Raw genomic sequence first — 27,761 nt, 5'->3', positions numbered from 1 at the left:
GAAGTAATGGCAATGGGAAGATAATTGGATGGGAGGAATTTGTCACCCTTTATAGGAACTGGCTGGATATGAGCAAATTTCCAAGCAGAAGGAAAAACGCCCTTTGAATAAGAAAGTGAAAAAAGGTGGAAAAGAACAGGATTATGTCCATGAGCGCAGGTTTTTAGAACAAGTGGAGAAATGTTATTAGTGGAGTCCCGCAGGGTTCGGTGTTGGGTCCACTGTTGTTTTGTTTATTTATTAATGATATTGGCGATGGTATATTAGGCTTAGTGTCGAAGTTTGCAGATGATACAAAGGTGGGCAGGGTTATTAATAACAGTAATGGCAGTGTGCTATTGCAACAGGATCTAGAAAATTTGGGCAGTTGGGCTTAGAAGTGGCAACTGAAGTTTAACATTGACAAATGCAAAGTACCGCATATGGGTAGAAGTAACCCCAGAGAAGCGTACCAACTGTGTGGTTCTACACTTAAGGTGGTAGAAAATGAAAAAGACCTGGGTGTAATTCTGCAGTCAGATATGAAGTTTTCTGAGCAATACAGATGCTGCCAGGGCAGGTCATGGGGTTTTGTCAATGATATACAGGAATTTTGCTAGCAGGGAAAAGGAGGTGACTGTCCCTCTGTATAAGGCAATGGTCAGGCCACATTTTGAATACTGCGTACAGTTCTGGAGGCCTCATTTTACGAATGATGTAGATTTGCATGAGAATGTACTTAGAAGGGCAACAAGATTGGTGAGGGGAATAAAAGGATCCTCTTACCAAGAGAGGCTTAAGTTCTGCAATTTATTATTATTATTATTAGCCATATGGTGCAAAGAAGCCTGAATCTTATACTGCACCGTGTAAAATAAATTTCTGATTTACCCCGAGAGAAAGAGAGAAGTAGAAGGTAATCACCAAGAAAGAGAAGAATGATGATATCCAGCTCAGGACCCTGGGTGTGCCAGGCCCATGCTCACCAGATGTAAGCCCCTGGGATGCCGTGGCTGGAGACTAGGCACCTCCAGGTTGAGCACGCTAAACTCTGATGGGATTCTTCCACTTGTTCAGATTATGACCCTAAGGGGGCATAAATTCAAATTGAGGAAATACAGATGTGGAATAGATGTGCGGAAAATTTGCCTTTAGCCAGAGGGTGGTTAATTGTTTGAACAAACTTCTATCTGTTGTAAAAGTTGATAGGTTAAATAAATTTAAGGAGGAACTGGGCAAACATTTAGAGCAAATTGTTTTGAAAAAATTTTTTGACTGATGCTGCATAAGCTCATACAATTGCTTTCTTGCATCACATGCCACTACTACTACTACTACTACTACTACTATTACTAATAATAATACTGTCAGGATCTGGAGCTTTCTTAGCATCAAAATTCGTCAAAATCCTTCTGACTTCCTTTTGACGGAAGACCACAGGAGGAATTGAATAGAGTTTTCTAGGAATGGTTGGAGGTGTTTTACCAAGGTCATTAATACTTGAATTGGAAGAAAAATGCGATGATAGCAGGTTAGCTTTATGTTTGGCTGAAGTAGCAATAGAACCATCCGGTTTTGAGGTGGGAGAAGAGATGACCAAAAGTTGCGGCCAGTAGATTTGGCTAGAGATAATGCTCGGCTAACATTAGGGCAAGAAGCAAGTTTTTGTTCAAAATCTAGTTTGGACTGATTAATAACGCTTTAAATTTGTTGCAAGCTTTGGTGTAAGCAGAAAATGAAACTGAAGAATTGGAAGCAAGCCAGTTACGATATGCAACACTCTTCTCTTGAAGAACCTTAGCACATTTATTGGAAAACCAAAGTTTAGATAAAGTTAATCCCTTATTCCACACCCCAAAGTGGGGTGTGGAATAAGGGATTCTATTCCTTCAAGAATAATTTCACTGACATGATCTGTGCAAACGTTGACATCAGAAGTTTTGAAACAGTAATCCGACAAAGGAAAAGAAATCTCGCAGATCATCCCATTTTGCATTCTTGTAATGCCAGACAACGTGAGGTTGGGAATAGCCATGAGATAAAGGCTCCATTAGAGAAGAGACAATCACCAAGTTGTGATCTGAGGTGCCTAAAGGACCACTCACTTCGACCGTGTAATTAGAAGAGTTGTTTGTGAGAAAAAATGAGCATGTTGGCTATATAGTTGGAATTGTCTGGTATTCTGGTAGGTAAATGAACCATCTGTGAGAGGTCATTAGTAATTTCAAATGTCCAACATCTTGACCAGCTGAGTCTGTGTGGACAAGAAAATGGAAACCAGCTGGAGTCGTGAATGTTAAAATCACCAAGGAAAATTCGGTGATTTTTAAAATTAGGAAAGTTCAATTGGAGAAAGTCAAGTGGCAAAGAGAGGAAGTCAAGAGTTCCAAGTGATTAGTGGAGTTGGGAGAATGCATGAGAGAACAGATGAATTTGACAGAATGAGGTAGAGAGATTTTAAGCCAGAGAAGATTGAAAAGAGGAGATTCCAAATTACCAAGTCTCTGAAAGGGAATATCGGAATGGACATGTGCACAAGTACCACCTTTGAGTTGAAAGGAATCATGCAGCGAATAATTTGGGCAACTAAGATGAGCAGTGGTTGAATCAACCGATAACTGAGATTCTGTCAGAAAAAGTATATGGGGTTTGGCAGACTGTAAGTGGAAATGGACATCATTGAGATTAGAACTGAGACCATGTATATTTGTGAAATGAACTAGGAAGTGTTTGGTGGGTTTAGATCTTTTCACAGATAAGTTTGCTCAATAAGTTTTGACAATTCGTGGTGCATTCAATTGTAAGAAAAAAGTGTGGGGGATGAATGATAATGAAATTTTTGGATATGACTTGCACACGGTAAGAATATTCCCAGATCCCTGACATAACGTTCTTATCTTTATCTTCAACAATTTCTCCCCCGCTTTACTCTCAATTATCACAAGATTATCTAGCTTACTGCCAGAGTTTAAGAGACCTGTGGCATTCCCCTCCCTGAATAACTCCTTATGTGTGAATGTAGATGCAAAATATACATTTAGTTTGTTAGCTACCTGAGCAGGATCATCAACAGTTGAACCATCGATATCGGTGGACCAATCTGATTCGTCCCTTTCCTTCTAGAGTTTACATAGGTAAAGAACTCTTTGTTGTTTATCTTTGCATGCTTTGCCAAGGATTTCGCATAATCTGCCTTTGCTTGCGCAATATTCTTTGTGACTTGGTTACAGACCAGCTTATATCTATCGTAAGTTTCCATGTCACCCATTAATTTATATCTATTCCATGCATTTTTCTTCTCTGCCACATGGGGGGAGACAAAGACTAATGGATTAACAGTAGCCACTGGCAGAGGTGAAAGAGATTCTTGCACTGCTTCTATTGGAATGAGCAGAAGCCTGAAAAACAAGATGCAGGATATTTCAGAGACTGCTGGAAGTCATTGCGGTACAAGTAAACACATGGGTTGTGTTAGGGTAGCTAAGAATAGAAACAGGTGCATGTATACTTGCGTGTACACTAATGCTAGGAGTTTAGTAAATAAATTTGATGAATTTGAGGTATTACTCAAAACATCAAAGGCAGATATTGTTGGGATATCAGAGACGTGGTGTCACACAGATATAAGGAATGCAGAACTGGAATTTGGGGAGTACAACGTCTACAGAAAGGATAGACAGGATAGGAAGGGAGGAGGGGTTATGCTATTAGTTAAAAAACACATAAAATCCAAGGAAGTGAAGCCAGTTGACATCGCTGGACAGTGCAGTGTTGAGTCAGTTTGGTGTGACATAAGCATAGGTAAATCAAAATTGAGAGTAGGAGTGTGCTATAGGCCTAATGACTCTGATGAGTATAATAAGATACTGTACAGGGAAATAGAATGGGCCAGTAAATCAGAGAGTCTTATAATGGGGGATTTTAATTTCCCAGATATTGACTGGAATTTGTGGGTTGGTCACTCACACACTAGCAAGGCTTTTGTGGATTTATTGGATGATTGTTTTCTACACCAGCATGTTCGGGAGGCAACTAGAGGGAGTAATACTCTTGATCTGATTATCAGTAGTGATTCTTCATGCATTAGGAATCTGCAGATAAATGAACCACTGGGTGGCAGTGATCACAGTGTGCTGAAGTGGGATTTACTCAAGGAGGTAACTACCATCAGAGGTAAAGGGAAGGGTTTTTGCTTTCGTAAAGGCGACTATGATGGTCTGAGACAGTATTTAAATTCTATACAGTGGGACCAACTGATGATGTTACCAACAGCAAATTCAAAATGGGAAGCATTCAAGGAACTAATCTTGGAAGCTACCAGGCTTTACATACCAACCAAGAAATATTGTTCAAGGTTCAGGCCTAAATGGTTGTCAGATGAACTAATGAGACATATGGCAGAGAAGAAAAATGCATGGGATACATACAAATTAATGGGTGACGTGGAAGCCTATGATAGATATAAGTTGGTCTGTAACCAAGTCACAAAGGAGATTAGGCAGGCAAAGGCAGATTATGAGAAATCCTTGACAAAGGATGCAAAGAAAAACAGAAAAGAGTTCTTTACCTATTTAAACTCAAGAAGGAAAGGGATGAATCAGATTGGTCCACTGGATGTTGATGGTTCAACAGTTGAGGATCCAGCTCAGGTGGCTAACAATCTAAACGAGTATTTTGCATCTACATTCACACATGAGGAGTTATTCAGGAAGGGGAATGTCGTAGGTGAAGTAAACATTGGCAGTGAGCTAGATGATTTTCTAATAACTGAGAGGAAAGTGGAGGATAAATTGTTGAGGATAAACATAAAAAAGGCACCCGGGGTGGATGGGATCTATCCAGTTATATTAAAGGAGGCAGCAAAGGAAGTAAGCAAACCCCTAGCCATAATTATGAGAGCTTCTTTGGACTCAGGGGAGGTACCCATGGACTGGAGATGTGCAAATGTAACCCCAATTCACAAAGGAGGATCAAAGGCTGACACAAGTAATTATAGACCTGTTAGTTTAACTTCGGTTCCAGGAAAATTAATGGAGGCACTGGTTAAAGAAGCACTGCAGGATCATCTGGACAAGAATTCAGTTATAGCTCAGACACAGCATGGGTTTGTTAAGGGCAGGTCTTGTCTGACCAATTTGATTGGATACTATGATGTAGTCACAAAAGAACTGGATACAGGGAATAACTTTGATATTATATATTTGGATCTTAGAAAGGCTTTTGATACTGTTGCTCATGGAAGACTGCTGCACAAATTGGAGAAGTGTGGCATTCGAGGCAAATTGCTGCTATGGATAAAGGGATGGTTGAGTGGCAGAAGACAGAGAGTGGTAATCAATGGACACTGCTCAACGTGGACTAATGTTATTAGTGGAGTTCCTCAGGGTTCAGTGTTGGGTCCATTGTTGTTTTCTGTATTTATAAATGATATTGATGATGGTGTATCAGGCTTAATGTCCAAGTTTGCAGACGATACAAAGGTTGGCAGGGTTGTTAAGGACACTACTGATACTATGCTGCTGCAACAGGATCTGGAAAGGTTGAGCAGATGGGCTGAGAGGTGGCAAATGAAGTTTAACATTGACAAATGTAAAGTACTACATATGGGAAACAGTAACCCCAGATCAACGTATCAACTCTGTGGTACTACGCTGACAGTGGTAGAGAATGAAAAGGACCTGGGTGTAATTGTGCAGGCAGATATGAAGTTCTCTGAGCAGTGCAGACGAGCTGCAAGAGTAGCTCATGGTGTCTTGTCAATGATATACAGGAATTTTTCTAGCAGGGACAGGGATGTGATTATTCCCTTGTATAAGGCATTGGTCAGGCCACACCTTGAGTACTGTATACAGGTCTGGAGGCCTCATTTCAAGAAGGATGTAGAGCTGCTGGAACGAGTACAGAGAAGGGCAACAAGATTAGTGAATGGAACAAAGGGTTGCTCTTACGAAGAAAGGCTTAAGTTTTGCAAATTACAGAGCCTGGAGACTAGGCATCGCCGAGGTGATCTGATAGAGGTGTACAAGGCTTTGAATGGCTTGAGCATGCTCAATGCCGATGGGATTCTTCCTCTTGCTCAGAATAATCACCTGAGAGGGCATAAATTCAAATTGAGGAAGGACGGATGTCGGATAGATGTGCAGAAATTCGCCTTTAGCCAGCGGGCAGTTGGTTTGTGGAATTGTCTTCCATCGCTTGTTGTTGAAGTTGATAGCCTAAACAAATTTAAGGATCAGCTGGACAGGTATTTCGAACAAATTGAGGGGTGAAATGGGAGTAGTGGTTGTTTTTTTTTTTTTTTTTGGCTGATGCTGAATAAGCTTGCTTTCTTGCATCATATGCCTCTGCTAATGCTAATGTCTAATTAGTTCATCTGACATCCAGTTAGGCCTAAATCTTGAACAATATTTCTTAATTGTTTTTTTTTTTTTTTTTTTCCTTAGTTTGTTGGCGCATCAGCTTCTGTAGCCATAATGCACCTCCCAAGGTTTTTGCATTTTTTACTCTGATCCAAACTCGAGGCGGGATTCGAACCTGCGACCTTTGGGTTGCCAGGCAGGCACTTTACCCACCTGGTTAGCCCGGTCGGCATTCTTAAATGGTATGAAAAGCCTAGTACCTTCCAAGATTATTTCTTTGAATGCTTCCCATTTTGAATTTGCTGTTGGTAACATCATCAGTTGGTTCCACCGTATGAAATTTAAATACTGTCTCAGACCACCGTAGTCACCTTTACGAAAGCAAAAACCCTTCCCTTTACCCTCAATGGTAGTTACCTCTTTGAGTAAATCCCACTTCAGCACACTGTGATCACTGTCACCTAGCAGTTCCTTTATCTGCAGATTCTTGATGCATGAACAATCACTACTGATAATCAGATCAAGATTATTACTCTCTCTAGTTGCCTCCTGAACATGCTGCTGTAGAAAACAATCATCCAGTAAATCCACAAAGCCTTGCTAGTGTGTGAGTGACCAACTCACAAATTCCATTCAATATCTGGGAAATTAAAATCCCCCATTATAAGACACTCTAATTTACTGGCCCACTGTATTTCTCTGCACAATTGCTCATTATACTCATCAGATTCGTTAGGCCTATAACACTCACCTACTCTCATTTTTTCTTTCCATGTCACACCAAACAGACTCAACGTTGCATTGTCCACCCAGATCAATTGGATGCACTTTTTTAGATTTTATGTGTTTCTTAACTAACAGCATAACCCCTCCTCCATTCCTGTCCTGTCTATCCTTTCTGCACACATTGTACTCCACAAATTCCAGTTCTGCACTGCTTATGTCTGTGTGACATCATGTCTCTAATATCCCAACAATATTTGCCTTTGATGTCTTGACTAGCACTTCAAGCTCATCGAATTTATTAACTATACTCCTAGCACTGGTGTACATGCAAGTATACATGCACCTGTTTCTACTCTTAGTTACCCCCATGTATTTACTTGTTCCACTATGACTCCCAGCTGTCCTGGAAATTCAATTGCCTTGCTTTCCAGGCTTCTGCTCAATTGCATTTCAATAGAAGTAGTGCAAGAATCACTTTCGCCTCTGCCAGTGGCTACTGTTAATCTCTTAGTCCATGTATACCCCCAAGAGCTAAATGATTTTGTAATAACTGAGGGGAAAGTGGAAGAGAAACTGTTGAAGTTAAACATAAGAGAGCCAACAGGGGCAAATGTGATCTATCCAATTATATTAAGGGAGGCAGTGAAGGAAATATGCAAATCCTTAGTCACAATTGTGAGAGCATTCTTGGATTCAGGGGAGGTTCTCCAATTACTAGAGATGTGCAAATGTATCCTCAATTCACAAAGAGGATGAAAGGATGACATGAATAATTACAGAGCTGTTAGTTTGACTTCTCTTCCAGGGAAAATAATGGAGTCACTGGTAAAAGAGGTAATGCAGGGTTATCTAGACAAGGCTGGAATTATACTTCAGATACTGCATGGGTTTGTTATGGGGAAATCTTGTTTGACCAATTTGATTGGATACTGTATTGTGCTCACAAAGGAACTTGGATGCAGAAAATAATTTTGATATCATATACTTGGATTTTAGGAAATCCTTTGATACTGTTGGACATAAATGACTGTTGTATAAATTGTGGCAATAAGGACATGTTTCTTCTATGGATAAAGGGATGGTTGAGTGGGAGGAAACAGAGAAGACTTCGAATACGAGGGCTACAAAACGCCTATATTTAAATTCTTGGTGCAACTCATAGGAGATCTGATTGAGAAGGAAGTAATATGAAAGAGGGTGATTGCAGAACAATTCCACGGCAATAAATTCAAATTATTATTAAAATTATTGCAGAGAAGTTTAGGTTGGATTGCAGAAAGTTTTCTTTTAGTCGGTGAGTTGTTACTTATCAGAATAAGTTTTCCCCATGGGTGGAAATTTAGCTGCTATATAGATATCTATGGAAGGAAGGAGTTAGATGGTTTATTATTTTTTCTCTCCTATGCAGCAGAAGCCAAGGACTTCCTGCACTAAATGGCTGATGTTAATACTAGTGTACTAAATTTTACTTTTCTATTTAAAATTACAAAACAAACTTGGAATGAAGTGTATAATTTATTTAATTTTGAATCATTTATTCCACGATTCCTTCTACACAATATTTTGAAATAAAATCGGGTGTTTTTAATGTCATTTTCTTTCATTAAGTTGTTATCCTTCATAATTTATATTAATATCTAATTCACTCTAGTGGTAATAAGTGTAAGGGTATTATTTTATTATGCCTATATTAAAACAGACAAGTGATATTTCATAACTTAGTTTCTATAATTTGTATTTTAAATAGTACCACTTTCTCCAATTGTTCATCTAACTGTTGTAAATATAACTACATTGGAAGTTAAGTGGACCATGCCACCCACAAATGTTTACCCGGTTGATGGATTCAGGCTTCGTTATCGTCAACAGAGTCATCCATTGAAGGGGCCAATAAATGTTCCATCTAATTTAACACATCATTTGCTTACTGATTTAGGTAACTACTATTATTTTATATTCTCATTCTACTGATTTATATTTTTTGAGCTCCCATATTATAGATTAATTTTTTTTTGTAAACATGTAGCTGTTTTTTATAATTTTGTTGCTTCAGTAGTTTATCATTGTTTATATTAAATATTAATACAGATGTAACAGGGTTGTACTATACAGGGCTGCCCCAGAACATTGCATGATTTTTAAAAATTCCTCTTCATCTGCAGGAAAGAAGATCAAAGACAGAATTACAGTTCTTTTAACATGCCACTGTGAAGGGTATTAATCAGATTTATGGAAATGAAATTGATTTGTGCATGTGTGTGATTGTATTCAAGGTTTTACACATGTGGTGATCATAAAATCATTTTTTCCTATCTCACCACTATATATAAATTGCAATATTGGCAGGTGTGCATTTTACTTACAGAAAATTAAAAAATATATATATAAAAAATAATAATGTTAAAAAATGCATTACTGAAGGGTTTGATACTAATAAATGTTTGTTTACAGCTCCACAAACATGGTATGAGGTTCATGTGCTAGGGTATAATGACCAAGGCGAGGGTCCTGAATCAGTTCGTAATATTCTTACTCTTCCAGAGGACCACCCAGATATTGAAACTGTAGAAGGTATTTAAATATTATTTAATATTATGATAACCAGTATTGCATGTTTGTCCAAGATATATTTTTCTATAAAATTTTGAACTCCAGTATTTTCATTATTAAAAATAAGCTAGATAGTATGAATCAGAGCTGTAATGCTCAATATGTTCTACGTTGATAATAATATTAGTAATATAATAAGAGGAGTATACCTCAATATAGTACGTAGAACTCTTCCGTATGATACCCTCCAGAAATTAAAACGGAAAAAACGAAAAAATCGACAACTTACCGGTACATTAGAGTAAAATACAAATAATTAAATAATCAATTTAACACAATTCAAATCAATTTAAAATAATTAAAAATCAAATTAATGCAATTAAAAGAATCTTAAAGAAAATATTCAAAACGATTTTCCTTCCTGAAGCTGACAACGCTTTTCGACCGTATGTCGTGACCACAGGAATGAAAATTACCGAGTCGGCTTAACCTGACACTTAAATAGTGATTATTTATCGTCGCGTAAAGGTCCACGCATCGGAGATCAAATATGGCCGCCGAACAATTAACGAGATCATACTTTTTTATTTAACGAGGCCAAAATACTTAACGTTCAACGTAATTATACGCGACTATTAATTGCAGAAACCGTTGAAATTAAATTACACGAGAATTCTCTTAATGTTCGGCGGCCATATTTGATCTCCGATGCGTGGACCTTTACGTGCATGCGCGAAGATAAATAATCACTATTTAAGTGTCAGGTTAACCCGATTCAGTAATTTTCATTCCTGTGATCACGACATACGGTCGAAAAGCGTTGTCAGCTTCAGGAAGGAAAATCGTTTTGAATATTTTCGTTAGATTCTTTTAATTGCGTTAATTTGATTTTTAATTATTTGTATTTTACTCTAATGTACCGGTAAGTTGTCGATTTTTTTTTCATTTTTTCCGTTTTAATTTCTGGAGGGTATCATACGGAAGAGTTCTACGTACTGTATTGAGGTATACTCCTCTTATTATCTTACTAATAAAAATAAGCTGCATAGTAAAGGGTCTTTGTTTGCTGCTCATTTATAATTTTAGCCATAGCGTCTTAAGGGATATATAGGTAAAGTTTGTGATGCTTTTTGTTCATCATATTATTTCTAGATTCCTAATTATATTTTAGATTTCATTATGATATCAAGAACAGCTTCATTCTAAATCTGTAACAAAATTTGGATTGTTGGGCTTAATGATAATCAACACATAAATTATCTTAATTTTGAAGAATTTAAATAATTTATGCCTGTAATATGTATTTTTTTTCTTCTGAAACTTTTTTCCTCTCCATGGTAGACTGCATGTAAATGTCTCTGTGCTGCAGAGGTATACTTTTTGATGAAAACAAAGTTACTGCATTTGCCTACCCTGTCCAACAGCATGTACCTTGGAAAATAATCAAATTGCATAACATTTAGTTAAAACCAAGTAAAAATATATAAATGAGCAAAGGTATTAACTGAAAGGATGGGGATTGGTGACACTGAACAAAATTTGTGGTGCCTCCGTAGCCAGGTGGGCAGGAGCAGCAGTGCATAGCACACGCTTCTTGATTAAACCGGGGTTCGAGCCTGTGCCCACCAAATACGGAGGATGCGAAAGGTCAGGGAATGACCACCGCATATCCCCGGGGCAATATGGCCTTAGTTGCTAATGCTTCTAAAAACCAAATAGCAAACAACGAATAAACAACAGCGAAATCTGTGGAAAGACCTTCAATGAGCTGCAAAACATTTCTCTTAAGGACCCTCTGCTCAGGGAAATCTGTTCATAGGTTTCACTCAGAGAAACAAACCAACTAAGAAATTACTATGATATATTCTTAAGAAGAGGCCTAATGAAATGTGAACCCTATCCTACTTAAAATAGATTGATCTAATACTAAGGACATCACTAATTATGCTCTGTAACCAGGAATGAACTCAGAAATTGTCCAAAATAGTTTCAGAATACTTATTGATAGAGGAAAATATGATTGGATGCTCTGAAAGGCTTAATTTATTTTTTGAGCATATACATTGATGTAGATATGAGGTAGTCAAAAAGTTCTGAGAACAGGTTGTAAATGACAGCACAAAATTCTACATACAGTAAGTGCTCATTATAGTGATCACTGGTTATTAGAATCAGCTGGTTTATGGAATCAAATTTCAAAGAACTGATTCAAATCAATAAAATACACTACACTTGCTCACCGTTTATTAGAATTGCATCTTTGGTTATAGGAATCAGTTGTGAATGCCTCTGTGATATTTTTCTAAAGCACATTTCTGGAGGTTACATATTATCAAAGTCACAACCATGTGCCTCCTTAGCCAGGTGGGAAGGAGCATCAGTGCGTAACACGCTTCTTGATTAGACCGGGGTTTGATCCCGTCACCACCAAATACGGAGGATGCGGAAGAAACTGTATTAAGTTGCTGGAAGAAACTGTATTAAGTCGTATTCACAGCAATGATCAAGTGCCATTGGCATGCAACGCCAGAGCCACCTGATAAATGTATAAAAAGACAAAAGATAATACATTTATCCATATTTCAATGGATAAATGTATTGACTTTTTATCATTTTTAAATAAAGGCTCCAGAGTGATTTTTTTTTTTTTTTTTTTTTTTATTATTATTATTATTATTTATTTATTTTCCTCAGTCACCTATATCGTTAAATTTTCCATTTATTTGTGTTCTAAGTTTTTTTGTCTTTTAGGGCTATTGTTTGCTTCACTAATCCAAATTAACGCTTAATCCAGATGATCTCTCACCCCAATTACTCTGGATTAACGTGGGTTTACTGAATTTATTTTATTAATGTATTCACCCAAATTTCAATGCACTTATAGAATTTAATCCTTCAAAAAAAAAATATATATATATATATGTGTGTATATATATATATGTATATATATGTGTATATATGTGTGTATAATATATGTGTATATATATATATATATATAAATGGGATTTTAATGTAACTCTTTAAAAGAAAAGTTTAAAGAGTCACATAGAAAAGAGGTAAACAGTAGATGAAATGTTTTCAGTGAAAGCAAGATTAATAAATTAGGTATGACAGATGCACCTAAAAGCACAAAGCAGAATTAAAGGATGCAAGAGTATTTGTAATTTGTATTAATATTAAATTAAATTCAGTAAGTATAAATGGATGTGAAAGTTACACAAGATGCCAGTAACTATAAGGGTGAGGAAAGTAGAAAAAGAAGAGCAGTAGGTTAATGAAAGATAAAAGAATGTTAATATCCTAGAGATTACAATGAATTAAGTAAATTATGGGCTGAATTTCCAAGCCAATATAAAGTGGGGGAACTGTAAAGTAAAATTAGTACACAAAATATTAATAAAATGCAAATAAAAATGAAAATAAAAATGGTATAAATATGAAAATAAAAGAAAAGGTATGAAAATAAAATGAAAATGGTATAGCTGTCATCAGATATGGGGGGGAAACAATTTTAGTAAAAGGTCTAATATAGGTAATGCAAAAATGCTTGATCTGATGTCAGCAACAATAAATATTGATACATGATTAGGTATTTCATCAGGGAACTACACCTGACTGAAATGATTAATATCAATATGTTTAATATAAATATCTGGAATTTAGTATAGGATTTAATTTTGTATAGATAAGAAATCAATGTATTTTAAAAATACATTTGCAACAAGCAAATGGTATAAGGGTGAGGTATTAAATTGAGGATGAAGAAGGGAAAAGGAGTATTTTAAATAAATAAAGACGAAAACTAGCAATAGAAGTAGGATAGTAGGAATGTAGTATATAAATACTGAATGACTAAGCAAGCAAGAAAAAGTATTAAATAATTAAACTGGGTTATGGAACCGGGGCACTACTATAATAGAAATACGTGGCAGCCATAATGAAATATAGACAAACATTTATTTTGTGTATTGGGTAGAGCTGCTGAACTGTCAGTTGTAATTACCATGGAAAAATTGAGAATGCCAGCAAGGTAAAAACAGATAACCTGAAATTAAATTAATTAACATAAAAATAATAATGATAATAACGATGGTACCTAAAGTAGTGGGTCCTAGGGCTTTAACTACTTCCTCAAAGGGTCGGCAGCCAAAACCTTAGGAGCCACTGCAATAAGCAGGATCTCTCTTTCTGTTATGACATATACATGCGAAACGTATACATCCTAGCCGACCAGAGAGGGACCAAAATGAAGGAATAATATTCAGACTTAAATAAATATTTAAGTATAAAATAGAGTTAAAAAGATAAAATAATGCCAATTAAATTTAATTAAAGGAAAGATGAATGAAGATTTGAATTCAAAAAGAAGGCAAAATACAGTATGAAATTTGAACTAAGTAACTTTAGATAACAGAATAGTGTCAGGTTAATGCCAACTTACAGTTTGATTGGGCCGGAATTGGTGAAGTTAGCTACATGTGATTACAGAGCAACATCGGAGACCCAAAGAGGAAAGCCTGTAGTTCTCTGTACAGTATATTTATATCAGTTAGGAAGTAACCTCGAGTGTGGGGTGGCGAGGAATAGGTTGAAATCGTCAAAGTGAACCGTATTGTGTGACGGGGACATAAGCAATTAAACAAATGAGGAGAAGTGCCAGCAAAGGGAGAATCGGTGGCTAACAAGGTTGTATAGAAAAGACACTAAACTTTGTTTAAGAAGGATCAAGGAGCAACAGCAGAGGAATTAGCATCTTGATATTGCTTTCAGCCAGCCTAATCACGCACGAGAAATAAGTTGTAGTTATTAAGGACAGTAGAAAGCAATTGGAAGAAGGGAAATATAGTTGTGCTCGGGTTGTCCAGGGTTGCTAAACCTGTACCCTAGTCGGTCTCTGGATGGAAGACGGGACAAATGCCTCATGTGTTTAAGTCAGTATTGGTATTATTGTTGAGGAAATGTAAAAAGAAGAAATAATTGAAATACAAATAATGACGTTAACAAAACAGCGAGCAGGACGTAACAAAACACAGCACCTCCGTGCATAGCCAATCCATAGGCACAAGCTTTCTACATCGACACAACAGAGGCTAGGGGGTATATATGTGAGAGACACGTCAGAGGCTAGGGAGTATATAACTATACATTATGTACAGGCCAAAAAAGTAATATGTAATTAAACAGCAAATAAGGCAAAAATGTAATATGTAAACAAACAGCAAATAAGACCAAAAGGAAGGAATTTTATTCGTTCCTTTTGGTCTCTGTAGGGTCAGCTATGATTTTTTTTTTTTTTTATGTGAACCCCAAACACGAGAGGAATTAGAACCTATAGTACTTAGTACCGTGCTTGGGTTTGAGGTTAAGAAGACGAAAGAAGATATTTGTTGACATTGGACTTGAACTTCTGTATATTGTAATTTTCAGGAAATACGTATGAAGGAAGATTGTTCCAGAAAACGGCAGTTGAATGAATAAATGAGGAAGATGAAAAGTTAGTTCTGTGGTTTTGAAGTTGGACAGTAAACGGATGTGGCTAGTGGCGGCACGTGTTTGGACTGTTTTGAAAGAGAGAGCAGGAATTATAGAAGCCAATTCAGAAGAACAGTGCCCATGGAAGTATCTGTAGAAGAGGCATGCAGCAGAAATGAGTGCGTCTATGAGAAAGCGAGTGGAGAGACACTGTTAGAGATGAATCATTAATTAACCTAACTGCCCTCTTCTGAATGGAATCAAGAAGCCTGAGAGAGGTTTTGGGGGCACCACCCCAGATGTGAAAACAATATTCCATGGCAGGGCGGATTTGCAATTTATAGAGTGAGCAGCTGTTTGGAAGAAAAGTAACGCCGAGAGCGAAAGAGAAAACCAAGTTTTTTAGATGCAGAGGAAGCAATATTTGTAATGTGCTTGTGCCAAGAGAGATTAGAAGTCAGGGTAATCCCCAAAAGAGATATCATTTTGCCTAGAAATCGGAGTGTCACTAAATATAAGCATAGGAGCAGAAGAATCCTTTTTGTGAGATATAAGACAACACTGAGTTTTAGAAGGGTTGAAATCAACTAAGTTGTCTTTGCCCCACTGGAGAATTACCTGAAGATCGGCATTTAAGGAATTGGTAGCAGATTTTCGAGAAGTTTAATCTGATTAGGCAGGACAAGGTTTGTCAAAATGGAAATTTGAATGCAATGTGCTATCATCGGCAAAACTATGGATAGGATTTCCAGTCAATGGAAGAAGGTCATTGATATACAAGAGGAAAAGAATGGGGGAAAGAACTGAACCTTGGGGGACACCGGCATTAGTGGAGAAGTTAGAAGACAGAGAGCCATCTACCATCACCCTCAATGAGCGATCAGAGAGAAAACTGGATAACCAATTACTAAAAACAGTTGGCAAACCATAAGATGGAAGCTTGTTTAGAAGACCTTTATGCCAAACACGATCAAAAGCCTTTGAGATGTCAAGGGCAACTACTTGTGTTTCACCGAACCTTTCCATTGAATTAGTCCATAATGGGTAACATAAGCCAGAATATCTCGAGTGGATCGACACTGACGGAATCCATACTGGTGATCGTTGATCAGATGGAAGGTTTCTAGGTGGTGTAAGAGTTGGCGGTTAATTGATTTCTCCATTACTTTAGAAAGAGTAGAAGTAATTGCAATGGGACGATAATTGGATGGGAGGGATTTGTCACCCTTTTTAGGAACTGGCTGTATACGAGCAAATTTCCAAGCAGAAGGAAAAATACCTTTGGAATAAGAAAGTGAAAAAAGGTGGCAAAGAATAGGAGTAAGTTCAGGAGCACAGGTTTTGAGAACAAGTGGAGAAATACCATCAGGACCTGGAGTTTTCTTAGCATCAAGATTCATCAAAATCCTTCTGATATCCTTTTGACGGAAGACCACAGGAGGCATTGAATGGAGCGTGTTGGGAATGGTGGGAGGTGTTTTACCAAGATCATTAATACATGAGCTGGAAGAAAAATGGGATGCTAGCAGGTCAGCTTTATCCTTGGCTGAAGTGACAACAGAACCATCTGGTTTGGACAGAGGTGGGAGCAAAGATGGGCAAAAGTTGCAGCCAATAGCTTTGGCAAGAGACCAGAATGCTCGGCTACCATTAGGGCAAGAAGCAAGTTTTCTACTCTTAGCCTGTTCAAACTCTAGTTTGGACTGATTAATAACTGCTTTACAACTGTTGCGAGCTTTGGTGTAGGCAGAAAATGAAACTGAAGAATTAGAAATAAGCCAATTACGATATGCAACATTCTTCTCTTGGACAGCCTTAGCACATTTATTGTAAAACCAAGGTTTAGATAAAGGACGAGATTTTAAAGTGGAGTGTGGGATAAGGGATTCCATTCCTGCAAGAATAATTGCACTGACACGATCTGAGCAAACATTGACATCAGAAGTTTTGAAACAGTAATCCCACCAAGGAAAAGAAGAAAAGAAGTCTCGCAGGTCATCCCATTTTGCATTCTTGTAATGCCAAAAAACACGTGGTTGGGAATAGCCATGAGATAAAGGTTCCATTGGAGAAGAGACAATCACTAAGTTGTGATCTGAAGTGCCTAAAGGACCTCTCACTTCGACCGTGTACTTAGAAGGGTTGTTTGTGAGAAAAAGATCAAGCGTATTGGCTGTATGATTAGGATTGTCCGGTATTCTTGTAGGTAAATGAACAATCAGTGCTAGGTCATTAGTAAATGCAAAAGCCTCAGCATCTCGACCTGCTGGGTCCGTGTGACTAGAAAACGGAAGCCAGCTGGAGTTGTGAACATTAAAATCACCAAGGAAAATTACCTCACTGTTAGGAAAGTTGGACTGGAGAAAGTCAAGTTGCAAAGAGAGGAAGTCAAAGAGCTCCAAGTGATTAGTGGAGTTGGGAGAATGGTAGAGACAACAGATGAATTTGACACAATGAGGTAGAGAGATTTTAAGCCAGAGAAGATCAAAGAGAGGAGATTCCAAATTGCCAAGTCTCTGACAGGGAATATCAGAACGGACATAGGCACAAGTACCACCTTTGAGGCGAAAGAAATCATACAGCGAATAATTTGGGCAACTCAAATGAGCAGTAGTTGAATCAACCGATAACTGAGATTCTGTCAGAAAAAGTACATGGGGTTTGGCAGACTGCAAATGGAAATGGACATCGTTGAGATTAGAATTGAGACCACGTATATTTGTGAAATGAATTAGGAAGTCCTTGGGAGGTTTAGATCTTTTCGCAGATAAGTTTGCTCTATTAGTTTGAGAATTCATGGTGTATTCAATAGTAAGAAAAAGTAGGTGGGACATGCTGTATGAAGGAATGAAATTTTTGGATATGGCGTTACATGTGGTAAGAATATACCCAGATCCTTGACATAACCTGGCCTCGACAATGCCCCCCGCATACACACTACTCGGACTCCCTCCAGTCACTATCTGGCAGAATAGAGGTAGCAAGATTATACACTAGCTGATCCGGAAGCTTCCTAGAGAGCTACCAATAGGTTCAGTCCGGTGTACTAACTAGCGGCCGGCCTGCAAACACCGTTTTAGAGCTGTACGCTCGAAATGTAAGGCATATTGGATCTCACCACGACGTTCATCATAACCTCAAAAGTTATCAATCATACTGCATGATGGAAGAGATAGGGAAGGGTTGACCGGAACTTAACTCTAGAGGCTAAACATGGGTTCCACCACTTCAAGCCTCCAATAAGCAAAATGGTGGTATTTCACCGGTTGATGAGAGTCATCTACCACCTAGTACTGCCTGGTAACATAGAGGGGCGGCGTTCCTACATGTGGTGTGGGTGCCACACCTCGACCCCTGCTTACGTTGGTTCACACCTGGGTGATCACCCACCATGTACTTGTGCACGGAGGTTATACCCAGGATTACTAACAGTCCCACCATCGTGAAGGTGCAAGCAGAGGATTTAGCTGTCACAGACCGTCCGGACTTCGCTGAAATTGGGTCCACTTGACTTGAGTGTCACCCGAATATCAGTTTCATCAACGTTTTAGACTGATGTATACATTTCGCACATATACATCGTCACTGCAATATGCAGAGACCCTGCATATTGCAGTGGTTCCTAAGGTTTTGGCTGCTGACCCTTCAAAGAAGTACTTAAAGCCCTAGGATCTACTACTTTAGGTACCATCGTTATTATCATTATTGTTTTTATGTTAATCTATTTTAATTTCATGTTATCTGCTTTTACTTTGCTGGCATTCTCAATTTTTCTATGTAATTACAATTGACAGGTCAGCACCCCTATCCAATACAATGAAAATAAATATTTGTGTATATATATATATATATATAGTTTCCCCTCTATTTCATGGGTCCTAATTTCCTTGATTTTTGATGACTGCCATAATTTACGAGATGTAGTAGTAGTAGTGGCATGTGATGCAAGAAAGCAAGTGTATGAGCTTATGCAGCATCAGCCAAAAAAAAAAAAAATCGCACCATTCCCTCCTTAAATTTATTCAACCTATCAACTTCCACAACAACAGATGGAAGTTTGTTTCAGCAATTAACCACCCACTGGCTAAAGGCAAATTTCCGCACATCTATTCTACATCTGTCTTTTCTTAATTTGAATTTATGCCCCCTTAGGTTCGTAATCTGAACAAGTGGAAGGATCCCATCAGAATTCAGCATGCCCAACCCATTCAAGGCCTTATACACCTCAATCAGATCAACCCGCTGGTGCCTAGTCTCCAGCCACGGCATCCCAGGAGCTTACATCTGGTGAGCATGGGCCTGGCACACCCAGGGTCCTGAGCTGGATATCATCATTCTTCTCTTTCTTGGTGATTCCCTTCTACTTCTCTCTTTCTCTCATTGTAAATCAGAATTTAATGTTGAATTTAATTAATGAAGTTAAGCATTTAAAATAACACTGCATATATTAGCTTTAATTCCATTAAAGCTAATATATGCAACATTCGGAATATATATTTAAAATAAGAGGGATCTTTATATCCATTTTTGGCAGTGTGCTGTCATCAGGTGCTTTAGGAGCACCTGAAATTGTTAGCATGCACACCTACTTATGCATACAATTCAAGCACGAATAATGAAATGCAGAAGTTTTTTTTCACAAGTGAAAATGAAAAGTGCCAATGTGAGCAACTCCAGTGCCAATTACAAAGAACAGATTAGTTTCCTTTGTGCAAAAGTGTCACTCTCTGCTAATCTAAGCAGCATGAGGCTTCTTTGTCTTATGGTAACAAACTATACCACACCCAAAGAAGGAAGGCTGGTTCAAACAAGAACAAACATTCATACCCCATTGCTATTATTTTAAAAAAAAATAATAAATAAAATATAAATTTTCAATATAAAAAAATGAATTGCTGACAGTTGTTTTTTATTATTATTATTATTATAAGCTATATGGTACAAGGAAGCCTAAGGCTCATTAGCATTAGCATTAGTAGAGGCATTTGATGCAAGAAAGCAAGCTTATGCAGCATCAGCCAAAAAAAAAAAAGTAACATAATAAATAAAAATAACCACTTCCTCTTCACCCCTCTGTTCGTTCGAAATACCTGTCCAGCTGAGCCTTAAACTTATTTAGGCTATCAACTTCCACGACAAGGGATGGAAGTCTGTTCCACCTACCAACCACCCGCTGGCTAAAGGCAAATTTCCGCACGTCTATCCTACATCTGTCTTTCCTCAATTTGAATTTATGCCCTCTCAGGTGATTATTCTGAGCTAGAGGAAGAATCCCATCAGCATTGAGCATGCTTAAACCATTCAAGGCTTTGTACACCTCTATCAGATCACCTCGCTGGTGCCTAGTCTCCAGACACTGTAATGCTGCACCAGCTGCATTACACTCATGCTGCACCAGCCAAAAAAAAAAAAAAAATCCCGAGTTACCCTGTGTGTGTGTGTGTGTGTGTGTGTGTGTGTGTGTGTGTGTGTGTGTGTGTGTGTGTGTGTGTGTGTGTGTGTGTGTGTGTGTGTGAGAGTGAGTGTGTGTGTGTGTGTGTGTGTGAGAGTGAGTGAGTGAGTGTGTGAGTGAGTGAATGAGAGTCAGAAGTAGAAAGGAATCACCAAGAAAGAGAAGAATGATGATATCCAGCTCAGGATCCTGGGTATGCCAAGCACATATTCACCAGATGCGAGCCCCTGGGTTAGTGTTCATAATAGATTTATATGTAGGGTCAAAATGTGAGCAGGTCTGAATATTATTTTTATTTTTTATTTTATTTTATTTTATTATTTTTTTTGCAGATAGAAGGTTTTAAAAAAGTAGCACTTAGGGATTGTTACCCACTTGGTAGTGTAATGGCCATTGTGCACCTGCCACACTGTTGAGATGATATTCTGTCTTTAATGGGTTACAGTAAAAGTGTTAAACAGAAATATATTTAGCAAATATCTTCTGTTGATTATGTTTATTTTTGATATTCAAAGATTTGAAGATATTTAACAATTTTTATTTAAATATATTTTTAAATCTATATTAGTTGTTGAACCTCCTCGTAACCTTGATGCGGATCCAACGAGTTCAACCAGTATTCGACTTGTTTGGGAGCCCCCTGTTGCCAACAAAAACATTAGTTATTTTACTGTACAGTACCAGTCAGTTTATATTGGTTCATTGAGCAATTCGGTAATCAACTACATTAGAAGGTAGGCAAGCTATTGCTGTTGTATTTTCTTATTTATATTATATGTTTGTTATGTATTATATATGTGCTTGTATTTGTGTTCCAGTTTTGCATGTAATGATATTGAAGCATTTAACACATTTTAATCTTATCTATACTATGAAACAACTGTGCCACAAGAGATTTTGATGTTGCTAGAAATGACATTTCATTGTTTCAAGTTTAATGGCAGTATAAAGTTTAATCATTTTGCCTGGTTAAACTTTATACAGTGTCAAAACTTTTTTTTTTAATAAGAATTTTGCTAAAATTCTTATTAAAAAAAAAACATTTTACAACATATCTTTATGATTTTCACAATATACATTTCTGTTATGGTTTTCAAATACCAAAATCACGATTGATGTAATTTTGCTAATAAATAATTATATCAATTGAAGTCAGCATCCATATACAGTGGACCCCCGCTTTACGATATTAATCTGTTATATGGAAATTGTACATAAAGTAAAAAGTAAAGTGCAGCCCTTATCAACCCACTGCAGGATGAAAGCCTCCTCAGCAATTCATGCTGAGGGAAATGGACCATAATCTGCCACGCTGGTCCAGTGCGGGTTGGCAGATCGACCATATTCAGCAGTCAGGGTCTTGAACCCCGGTCTATTCAAAGAGCGTGTGCTACTGCACTCCTACTTCTGATCACTCGGCTTAAAAAAATTGATTAAAGCACAACACAAAAAATCACTTCAGCTAAAGGATGCAAAAACCAAATACGGCCAACGCGTTTACAATCTATATCAAGTGTGCATCTTACCATTCTGTGATCACTTCCAACATTTACTTTGTTCAGGATGGTAACATCGTTCACAATATATCTTCTGTTATTGAGGATGAAGTCAATTTCATTAGTTGTTAATCCATTTGGGCTCTTTCATGTCCACTATCTGTTCACTTTTCTTGGAAAAAAAGTGGTGATTACTGACATTCCTTTAGATTCTGCAAATTCCACAAATCTTTCATTTCTTTCACAGATTCCAAAATTTCATATAGTTTCCATTTCTTTGCTGTTTTGTCTCTTTCCACCCTTAGCATTGAAGTCCCCCATAGTGATGGTATGGTCAGTTTTCTGTTCGTCTAGAAATCTCTCAATTTCAGTGTATATTTCTTCAACCTCTTCATCATGATGGCTCGATGTTGGTGCATATATCATTATAACCTTTAGTTTGTATCTCTTAGAAATCCTGAGCAGTAAGAAATCCTTACCAGAAAGCCAACTCCACCTTCATTCTTTTCACTGTTTCCATTGGTGTTCAGCAGATTTCCACTTGATAAACTTGTAAGTGATTCATTTCTTCTTCTTCTTGTTTTGGGGAGGCGCCTCTGTAGCCAGGTGGGAAGGAGCAGCAGCAGTGCGTAGCACACGCTCCTTGATTAGACCGGGGTTCGAGCCCGTCACCACCAAATACGGAGGATGCGGAAAGGTTATGGAATGACCACCGCATATTCCCGGAGCGATATGGCCTTAGTTGCTAATGCTCCTAAAAACCAAATAACAACAACATCTTGTTTTGGCCAAGCTGATGATGTTCCAATTCGCATTTTCTAATTCCTTTTCCAGCTCTAATATCCTATCTTCACCAATTAGCGAACTTACATTGTAACAGGCCAAGTTCAGTTTCCATGCATGACAACCTGGTCATACCCAGAGATTCTTTTTGCCCTCTGCTTCCACTCTGATCCTCTCACTGTTGTAAGAGGGAGACTGAAAGCTGCTGGGGACTGAGGGCTATTTGTTTCATTGTGTTATCATAGATGAGATATACTCTATCAAGTAACAATCACAATGTTAAATTAGTTATATCCTTAGCTAAGTACAAAAGATGTGTGTCCAACAAGTGATTAAAACCTTCAAACTACTTATTTATTATTTATCTTTTAATTCCTTATAGTCTCAAAATTCCCATTTTTATGCAGAAAATTCAGTAAGAAAGCAAACTAAATTGCCCTAAAAGAAAACTAATCTTTTGCAATGAGTCATCTTGCATTTCATTTTGAATGTAAGTAATGCTACCCAAATAGAGAAGATTACTACTTCTTATTCTCAGTTTAGCGCCTTCGTAGCCGAGTGGTCATGAGCGGGAGTGCAGTAGCACACGCTCTTTGAGTAAACCGGGGTTCAAGCCCCTGACTGCTGAATACGGTCGATCTGCCAACCCGCACTGGACCAGCGTGGCAGATTATGGTCCATTTCCCTCAGCATGAATTGTTGAGGAGGCTTCCATCCTGCAGTGGGTTGATAATGGCTGCACTTTACATTTTTACCCAGGTGGCACCATTTCAGCAATAGTTGTCCTCATGATCAGTTGGCAGGTAGGCACCCACTGTGTAAGTGAGAAATAACTCAGTTGTGAAATGTACTGCTCTACCATCAATATCTGGACACCTACATATCTACAAATATTCTTTTACAGAAAAAAAGAGTATGTTTAAATGTTTAGCCTGTGTGGCATTCTCTAGTTTCCATGAATCACCCTCCACCAGTTTTTTGTAACTGCACTCTGACATTTTCCACCATTCTGCTCTTTAGATGGTCTCAGCTCACATGCACCCAATTATCCAATTCATCCCAGAGGTTCTTTATAGGATTGAGGTCAGAGCTCTGTGCTGGCCAGTCCATCACAGCATAAGCAGTATGACATGTTATCCTGCTGATACAGGTATAGGCCTTCTCTGATGTGCAGCCACAATGTAGATAATGCATTTTTGTCCAAGATATATAGATAGACCTCAGCATTCATGGTTTTGTCCAAAATAATAAATGGTCCCGGGCCAAACCATAAAAAACAGTCCATCTATCCATCATGCTGCCTCTGCTTAACTTCAATGTTGGCATGGTACAGACTGGTAGACTACATTACTTGTCACACTTAAGCACAGCTTTCCATTGGTATGCAGTCCAAGAATGGTGGACCTTACCCCAAGCCAGGCAGTTTCTAAAATTAGTTGGGGTAATTTGTGGCTTGTGGGCAACTCTGCACCACCAAGTTAACCTGTGGCATGCAGTGTACTGTGCTGGTTCTGACCTGCACCCAAATTGTCTCACTGAGTTCATGTATACTGCAGCAACTTCAACCTGTGTTCTGAACAGAGAGTTCTTTACAGGACTGCTGTCACATTCTGTCAGCTTCAGAGGTTTTTTCAGGTAATTTTGTGATGGTTTCAACATCAGCCATTTCCATTTCAGTTGGGGTAATTTGTGGCTTGTGGGCAACTCTGCACCACCAAGTTAACCTGTGGCATGCAGTGTACTGTGCTGGTTCTGACCTGCACCCAAATTGTCTCACTGAGTTCATGTATACTGCAGCAACTTCAACCTGTGTTCTGAACAGAGAGTTCTTTACAGGACTGCTGTCACATTCTGTCAGCTTCAGAGGTTTTTTCAGGTAATTTTGTGATGGTTTCAACATCAGCCATTTCCATTTGCAGATCACTTCACAAATCAGTGACACTGAAATTCCTTAAAACACCAAGGGAACCTTAGTGCCATTGAAATGTTACATACAGACTGATTACTTAAAGGCACATTATTATCATTCTGTGTTGGAAGTCTGTTAATTCCATCGATCATGACATATTTCATTCAGAATTGTACTAATGTCTCCTTTAAGGCTTATGAGCATATTTATAGTTGTCTGATACATCATGCTTGAGTGTGATATGATCTACTATAAATGGAGGGATGTACAGATATGAATGATAGGACAGTGTATTTCCATAATATGAGAGCTGTCAGAAAGGTGCATATTTCAAACTTGATGCCCCATAAGAAAGCAAACTAGGTTTGTATAAAAGACAACTTACTGTATCATCTCATATTTTGAAATTATGCATAATGTTTGAAACAGACACCTTTGACATCTCTCATATTGTGAAAATAACCAAATACCTTTCTTATGTTTCACTTTAACAATTTTTTTCATTTTCTTCTCAGTTATTGCAACATCATTTACTTCCATGTTAGAATTTGATTAACTGCTGGTCTCCACTTCCCTACAGGATTTGTCAACTTCCTTAGCAGGATCACCATCAGTCAAACCATCGATACTGTCCATATTCAAATTCTGCATCCCTTATATCTGGGTGATATTGCCTCTGATATCTCCACAATGTCTGCATTTGATGACTTGACCAACATGTCAAATCAATCAAATTTATTTACTATTCTTCTGGCATTGGCATACTTCAATGTATAATGCACCTGTTCTTACTCTTAGTTACTCTAACACAGCCCATGGATTTTCTTGCTCCAAGATGACCCACAGCAGGCCTTGAAATCCCAGGTACCTTGCTTTTCGGACTGCTGTATGTTCCAATAGCATAAGCAAAGGCACATGATGCAAGAAAGCAAGCTTATATAGCATCAGCCAAAAAAAAAAAAAACCTCTTATTTCACCCATCCACTCCCTCCAAATGTTTTTCAAGTTCTGCCTTGAATCTATTTAAGCTATCAACTTCTACAACGGCAGACGGAAGTTTGTTTCAGCAATCAACTGCCTGCTGGCTAAAGGAAAACTTCCGCACATCTATCCTACAACCGTCTTTCCTCGGTTTGAATTTATGCCCTCTCAGGCAATTATTCTGAGCAAGAGGAAGAATCCCATTAGCATTGAGCATGCTGAAACCATTCAAGGCTTTATACACCTCAATCAGATCACCTCACAGGTGCCTAGTCTCCAGACACTGTACTTTGCAAAACTTAAGACTTCTTTCGTAAGAGCAACCCTTTGTTCCATTCACTAATCTTGTTGCCCTTCTCTGTACTCGTTCCAACAGCTCTAATCCTTCTTAAAATGAGGCCTCCAGACCTGTATACAGTACTCAAAATGTAGTCTGACCATTGCCTTATACAAGGGGAAAATCACCTTATCCCTGCTAGAAAAATTCCTGTATATCATTGACAAGATACCATGAGCTACTCTTGCAGACCGTCTGCATTGCTCAGAAAACTTCATATCTGCCTGCACAGTTACCCCCAGTTCCTTTTCATTCTCTACCACTGTCAGTGTGGTACCACAGAGTTGATACATTACTCTGGGATTACTGGGATTCCCATATGTAGTACTTGACATTTGTCAATGTTAAACTTCATTTGCCACCTCTCAGACCATCTGCTCAACTTCTCAAGCTCCTGTTGCAGCAGTTTACTGTCATTTGTCTCATTAACAACCCTGTCAACTTTTGTATCGTCTGCAAACTTGGAAATTAAGCCTGATATATACCATCATCAATATCATTTATAAATACAGAAAACAACAATGGACTCAACACTGAACCCTGAGGGACACCACTAATAGCATTAGTCCACGAAGAGCAGTGTCCATTGATTACCACTCTATCTTCTCCCACTCAACCATCCCTTTATCCATAGCAGCAATTTGCCTCCAATGCCACACTGCTCCAATTTGTTCAGCAGTCTTCCATGTGCAAAAGTATTAAAGGCTTTCCTAAGATCCAAATATATGATAACACAGTTATTCTTTGCATCCAGTTCCTTTGTGACTACATCATAGTATCCAATCAAATTAGTCAAACAAGACTTCCCCTTAACAAACCCATGCTGTGTCCGAGCTATAACTGAAGTCTTGTCTAGATGATCCTGCAGTGCTTCTTTAACCAGTGTAGGCGCCTCCGTAGCCTGGTGGGAAGGAGCAGCAGTGCGTAGCACACGTTTCTTGTGATTAGACCGGGGTTCGAGCCCGTCACCACCAAATACGGAGGATGCGGAAAGGTCAGGGAATGACTACCGCCTATCCCCGGAGCAATATGGCCTTAGTTGCTAATGCTCCTAAAAACCAAATAACAACAACAACAACAACTTTAACCAGTGCCTCTATTAATTTCCCTGGAACAGAAGTTAAACTAACAAGTCTGTAATTGCCTGTGTCTCCCTTTGATCCTCCTTTGTGAATTGGGGTCACATTTGCACAACTCGAGTCCAGAGAAGCTCTCATAATTATGGTTAAGAGCGTGCTTACTTCCTTTGCCACCTCCTTTAATATAACTGGATAGATTCCATCCACCACAGATGCCTTTCTTATGTTTATCTTCAACAATTTCTCCTCCACTTTACTCTCAGTTATTACAAGATTATCTAGCTTACTGCCAGAATTTAATACACCTCTGGCATGCCCTTCCCTGAATAACTCCTCATGTGTGAATGTAGATGCAAAATATTCATTTAGTTTGTTAGCTACATGAGCAGGATCATCAACAGTTGAACCATCGATATCAAGTGGACCAATCTGATTCATCCCCTTTCTTCTAGAGTTTTCATAAGTAAAGAACTATTTGCTGTTTTTCTTTGCATTCTTTGCCAAAGATTTCTCGTATTCTGCCTTCGCCTGCCTAACCTCCTTTGTAACTTATATCTATCATAGGCTTCTGTGTCACGTGTTAATTTATATGTATCCCATGCATTTTTCTTCTCTGTCACATGTCTAATTAGTTCATC

General features: G+C 38.2%; 1 protein-coding gene across 1 annotated transcript in view; it reads left to right on the top strand.

Moving 5' to 3' along the window:
- LOC150080206 (protogenin-like) overlaps positions 1-27,761 on the top strand; it is a 393,090-nt gene that overhangs the window by 198,414 nt on the left and 166,915 nt on the right. Inside the window, exons 12-14 of the mRNA XM_090380644.1 lie at positions 8,812-9,000; positions 9,516-9,635; positions 21,107-21,272. Coding sequence (XP_090236770.1) covers positions 8,812-9,000; positions 9,516-9,635; positions 21,107-21,272 — 475 coding nt within the window. The remainder of the gene's footprint in view (positions 1-8,811; positions 9,001-9,515; positions 9,636-21,106; positions 21,273-27,761) is intronic.

The sequence above is a fragment of the Mastigoproctus giganteus genome, chromosome 9, assembly GCF_048544385.1.
Source record: "Mastigoproctus giganteus isolate SK-2022 chromosome 9, ASM4854438v1, whole genome shotgun sequence".
Lineage (NCBI taxonomy): Eukaryota > Metazoa > Arthropoda > Arachnida > Uropygi > Thelyphonidae > Mastigoproctus > Mastigoproctus giganteus.
The sequence above is the reverse complement of the archived record's forward strand: the minus strand, read 5'-3'. Positions and strand labels throughout refer to the sequence as shown.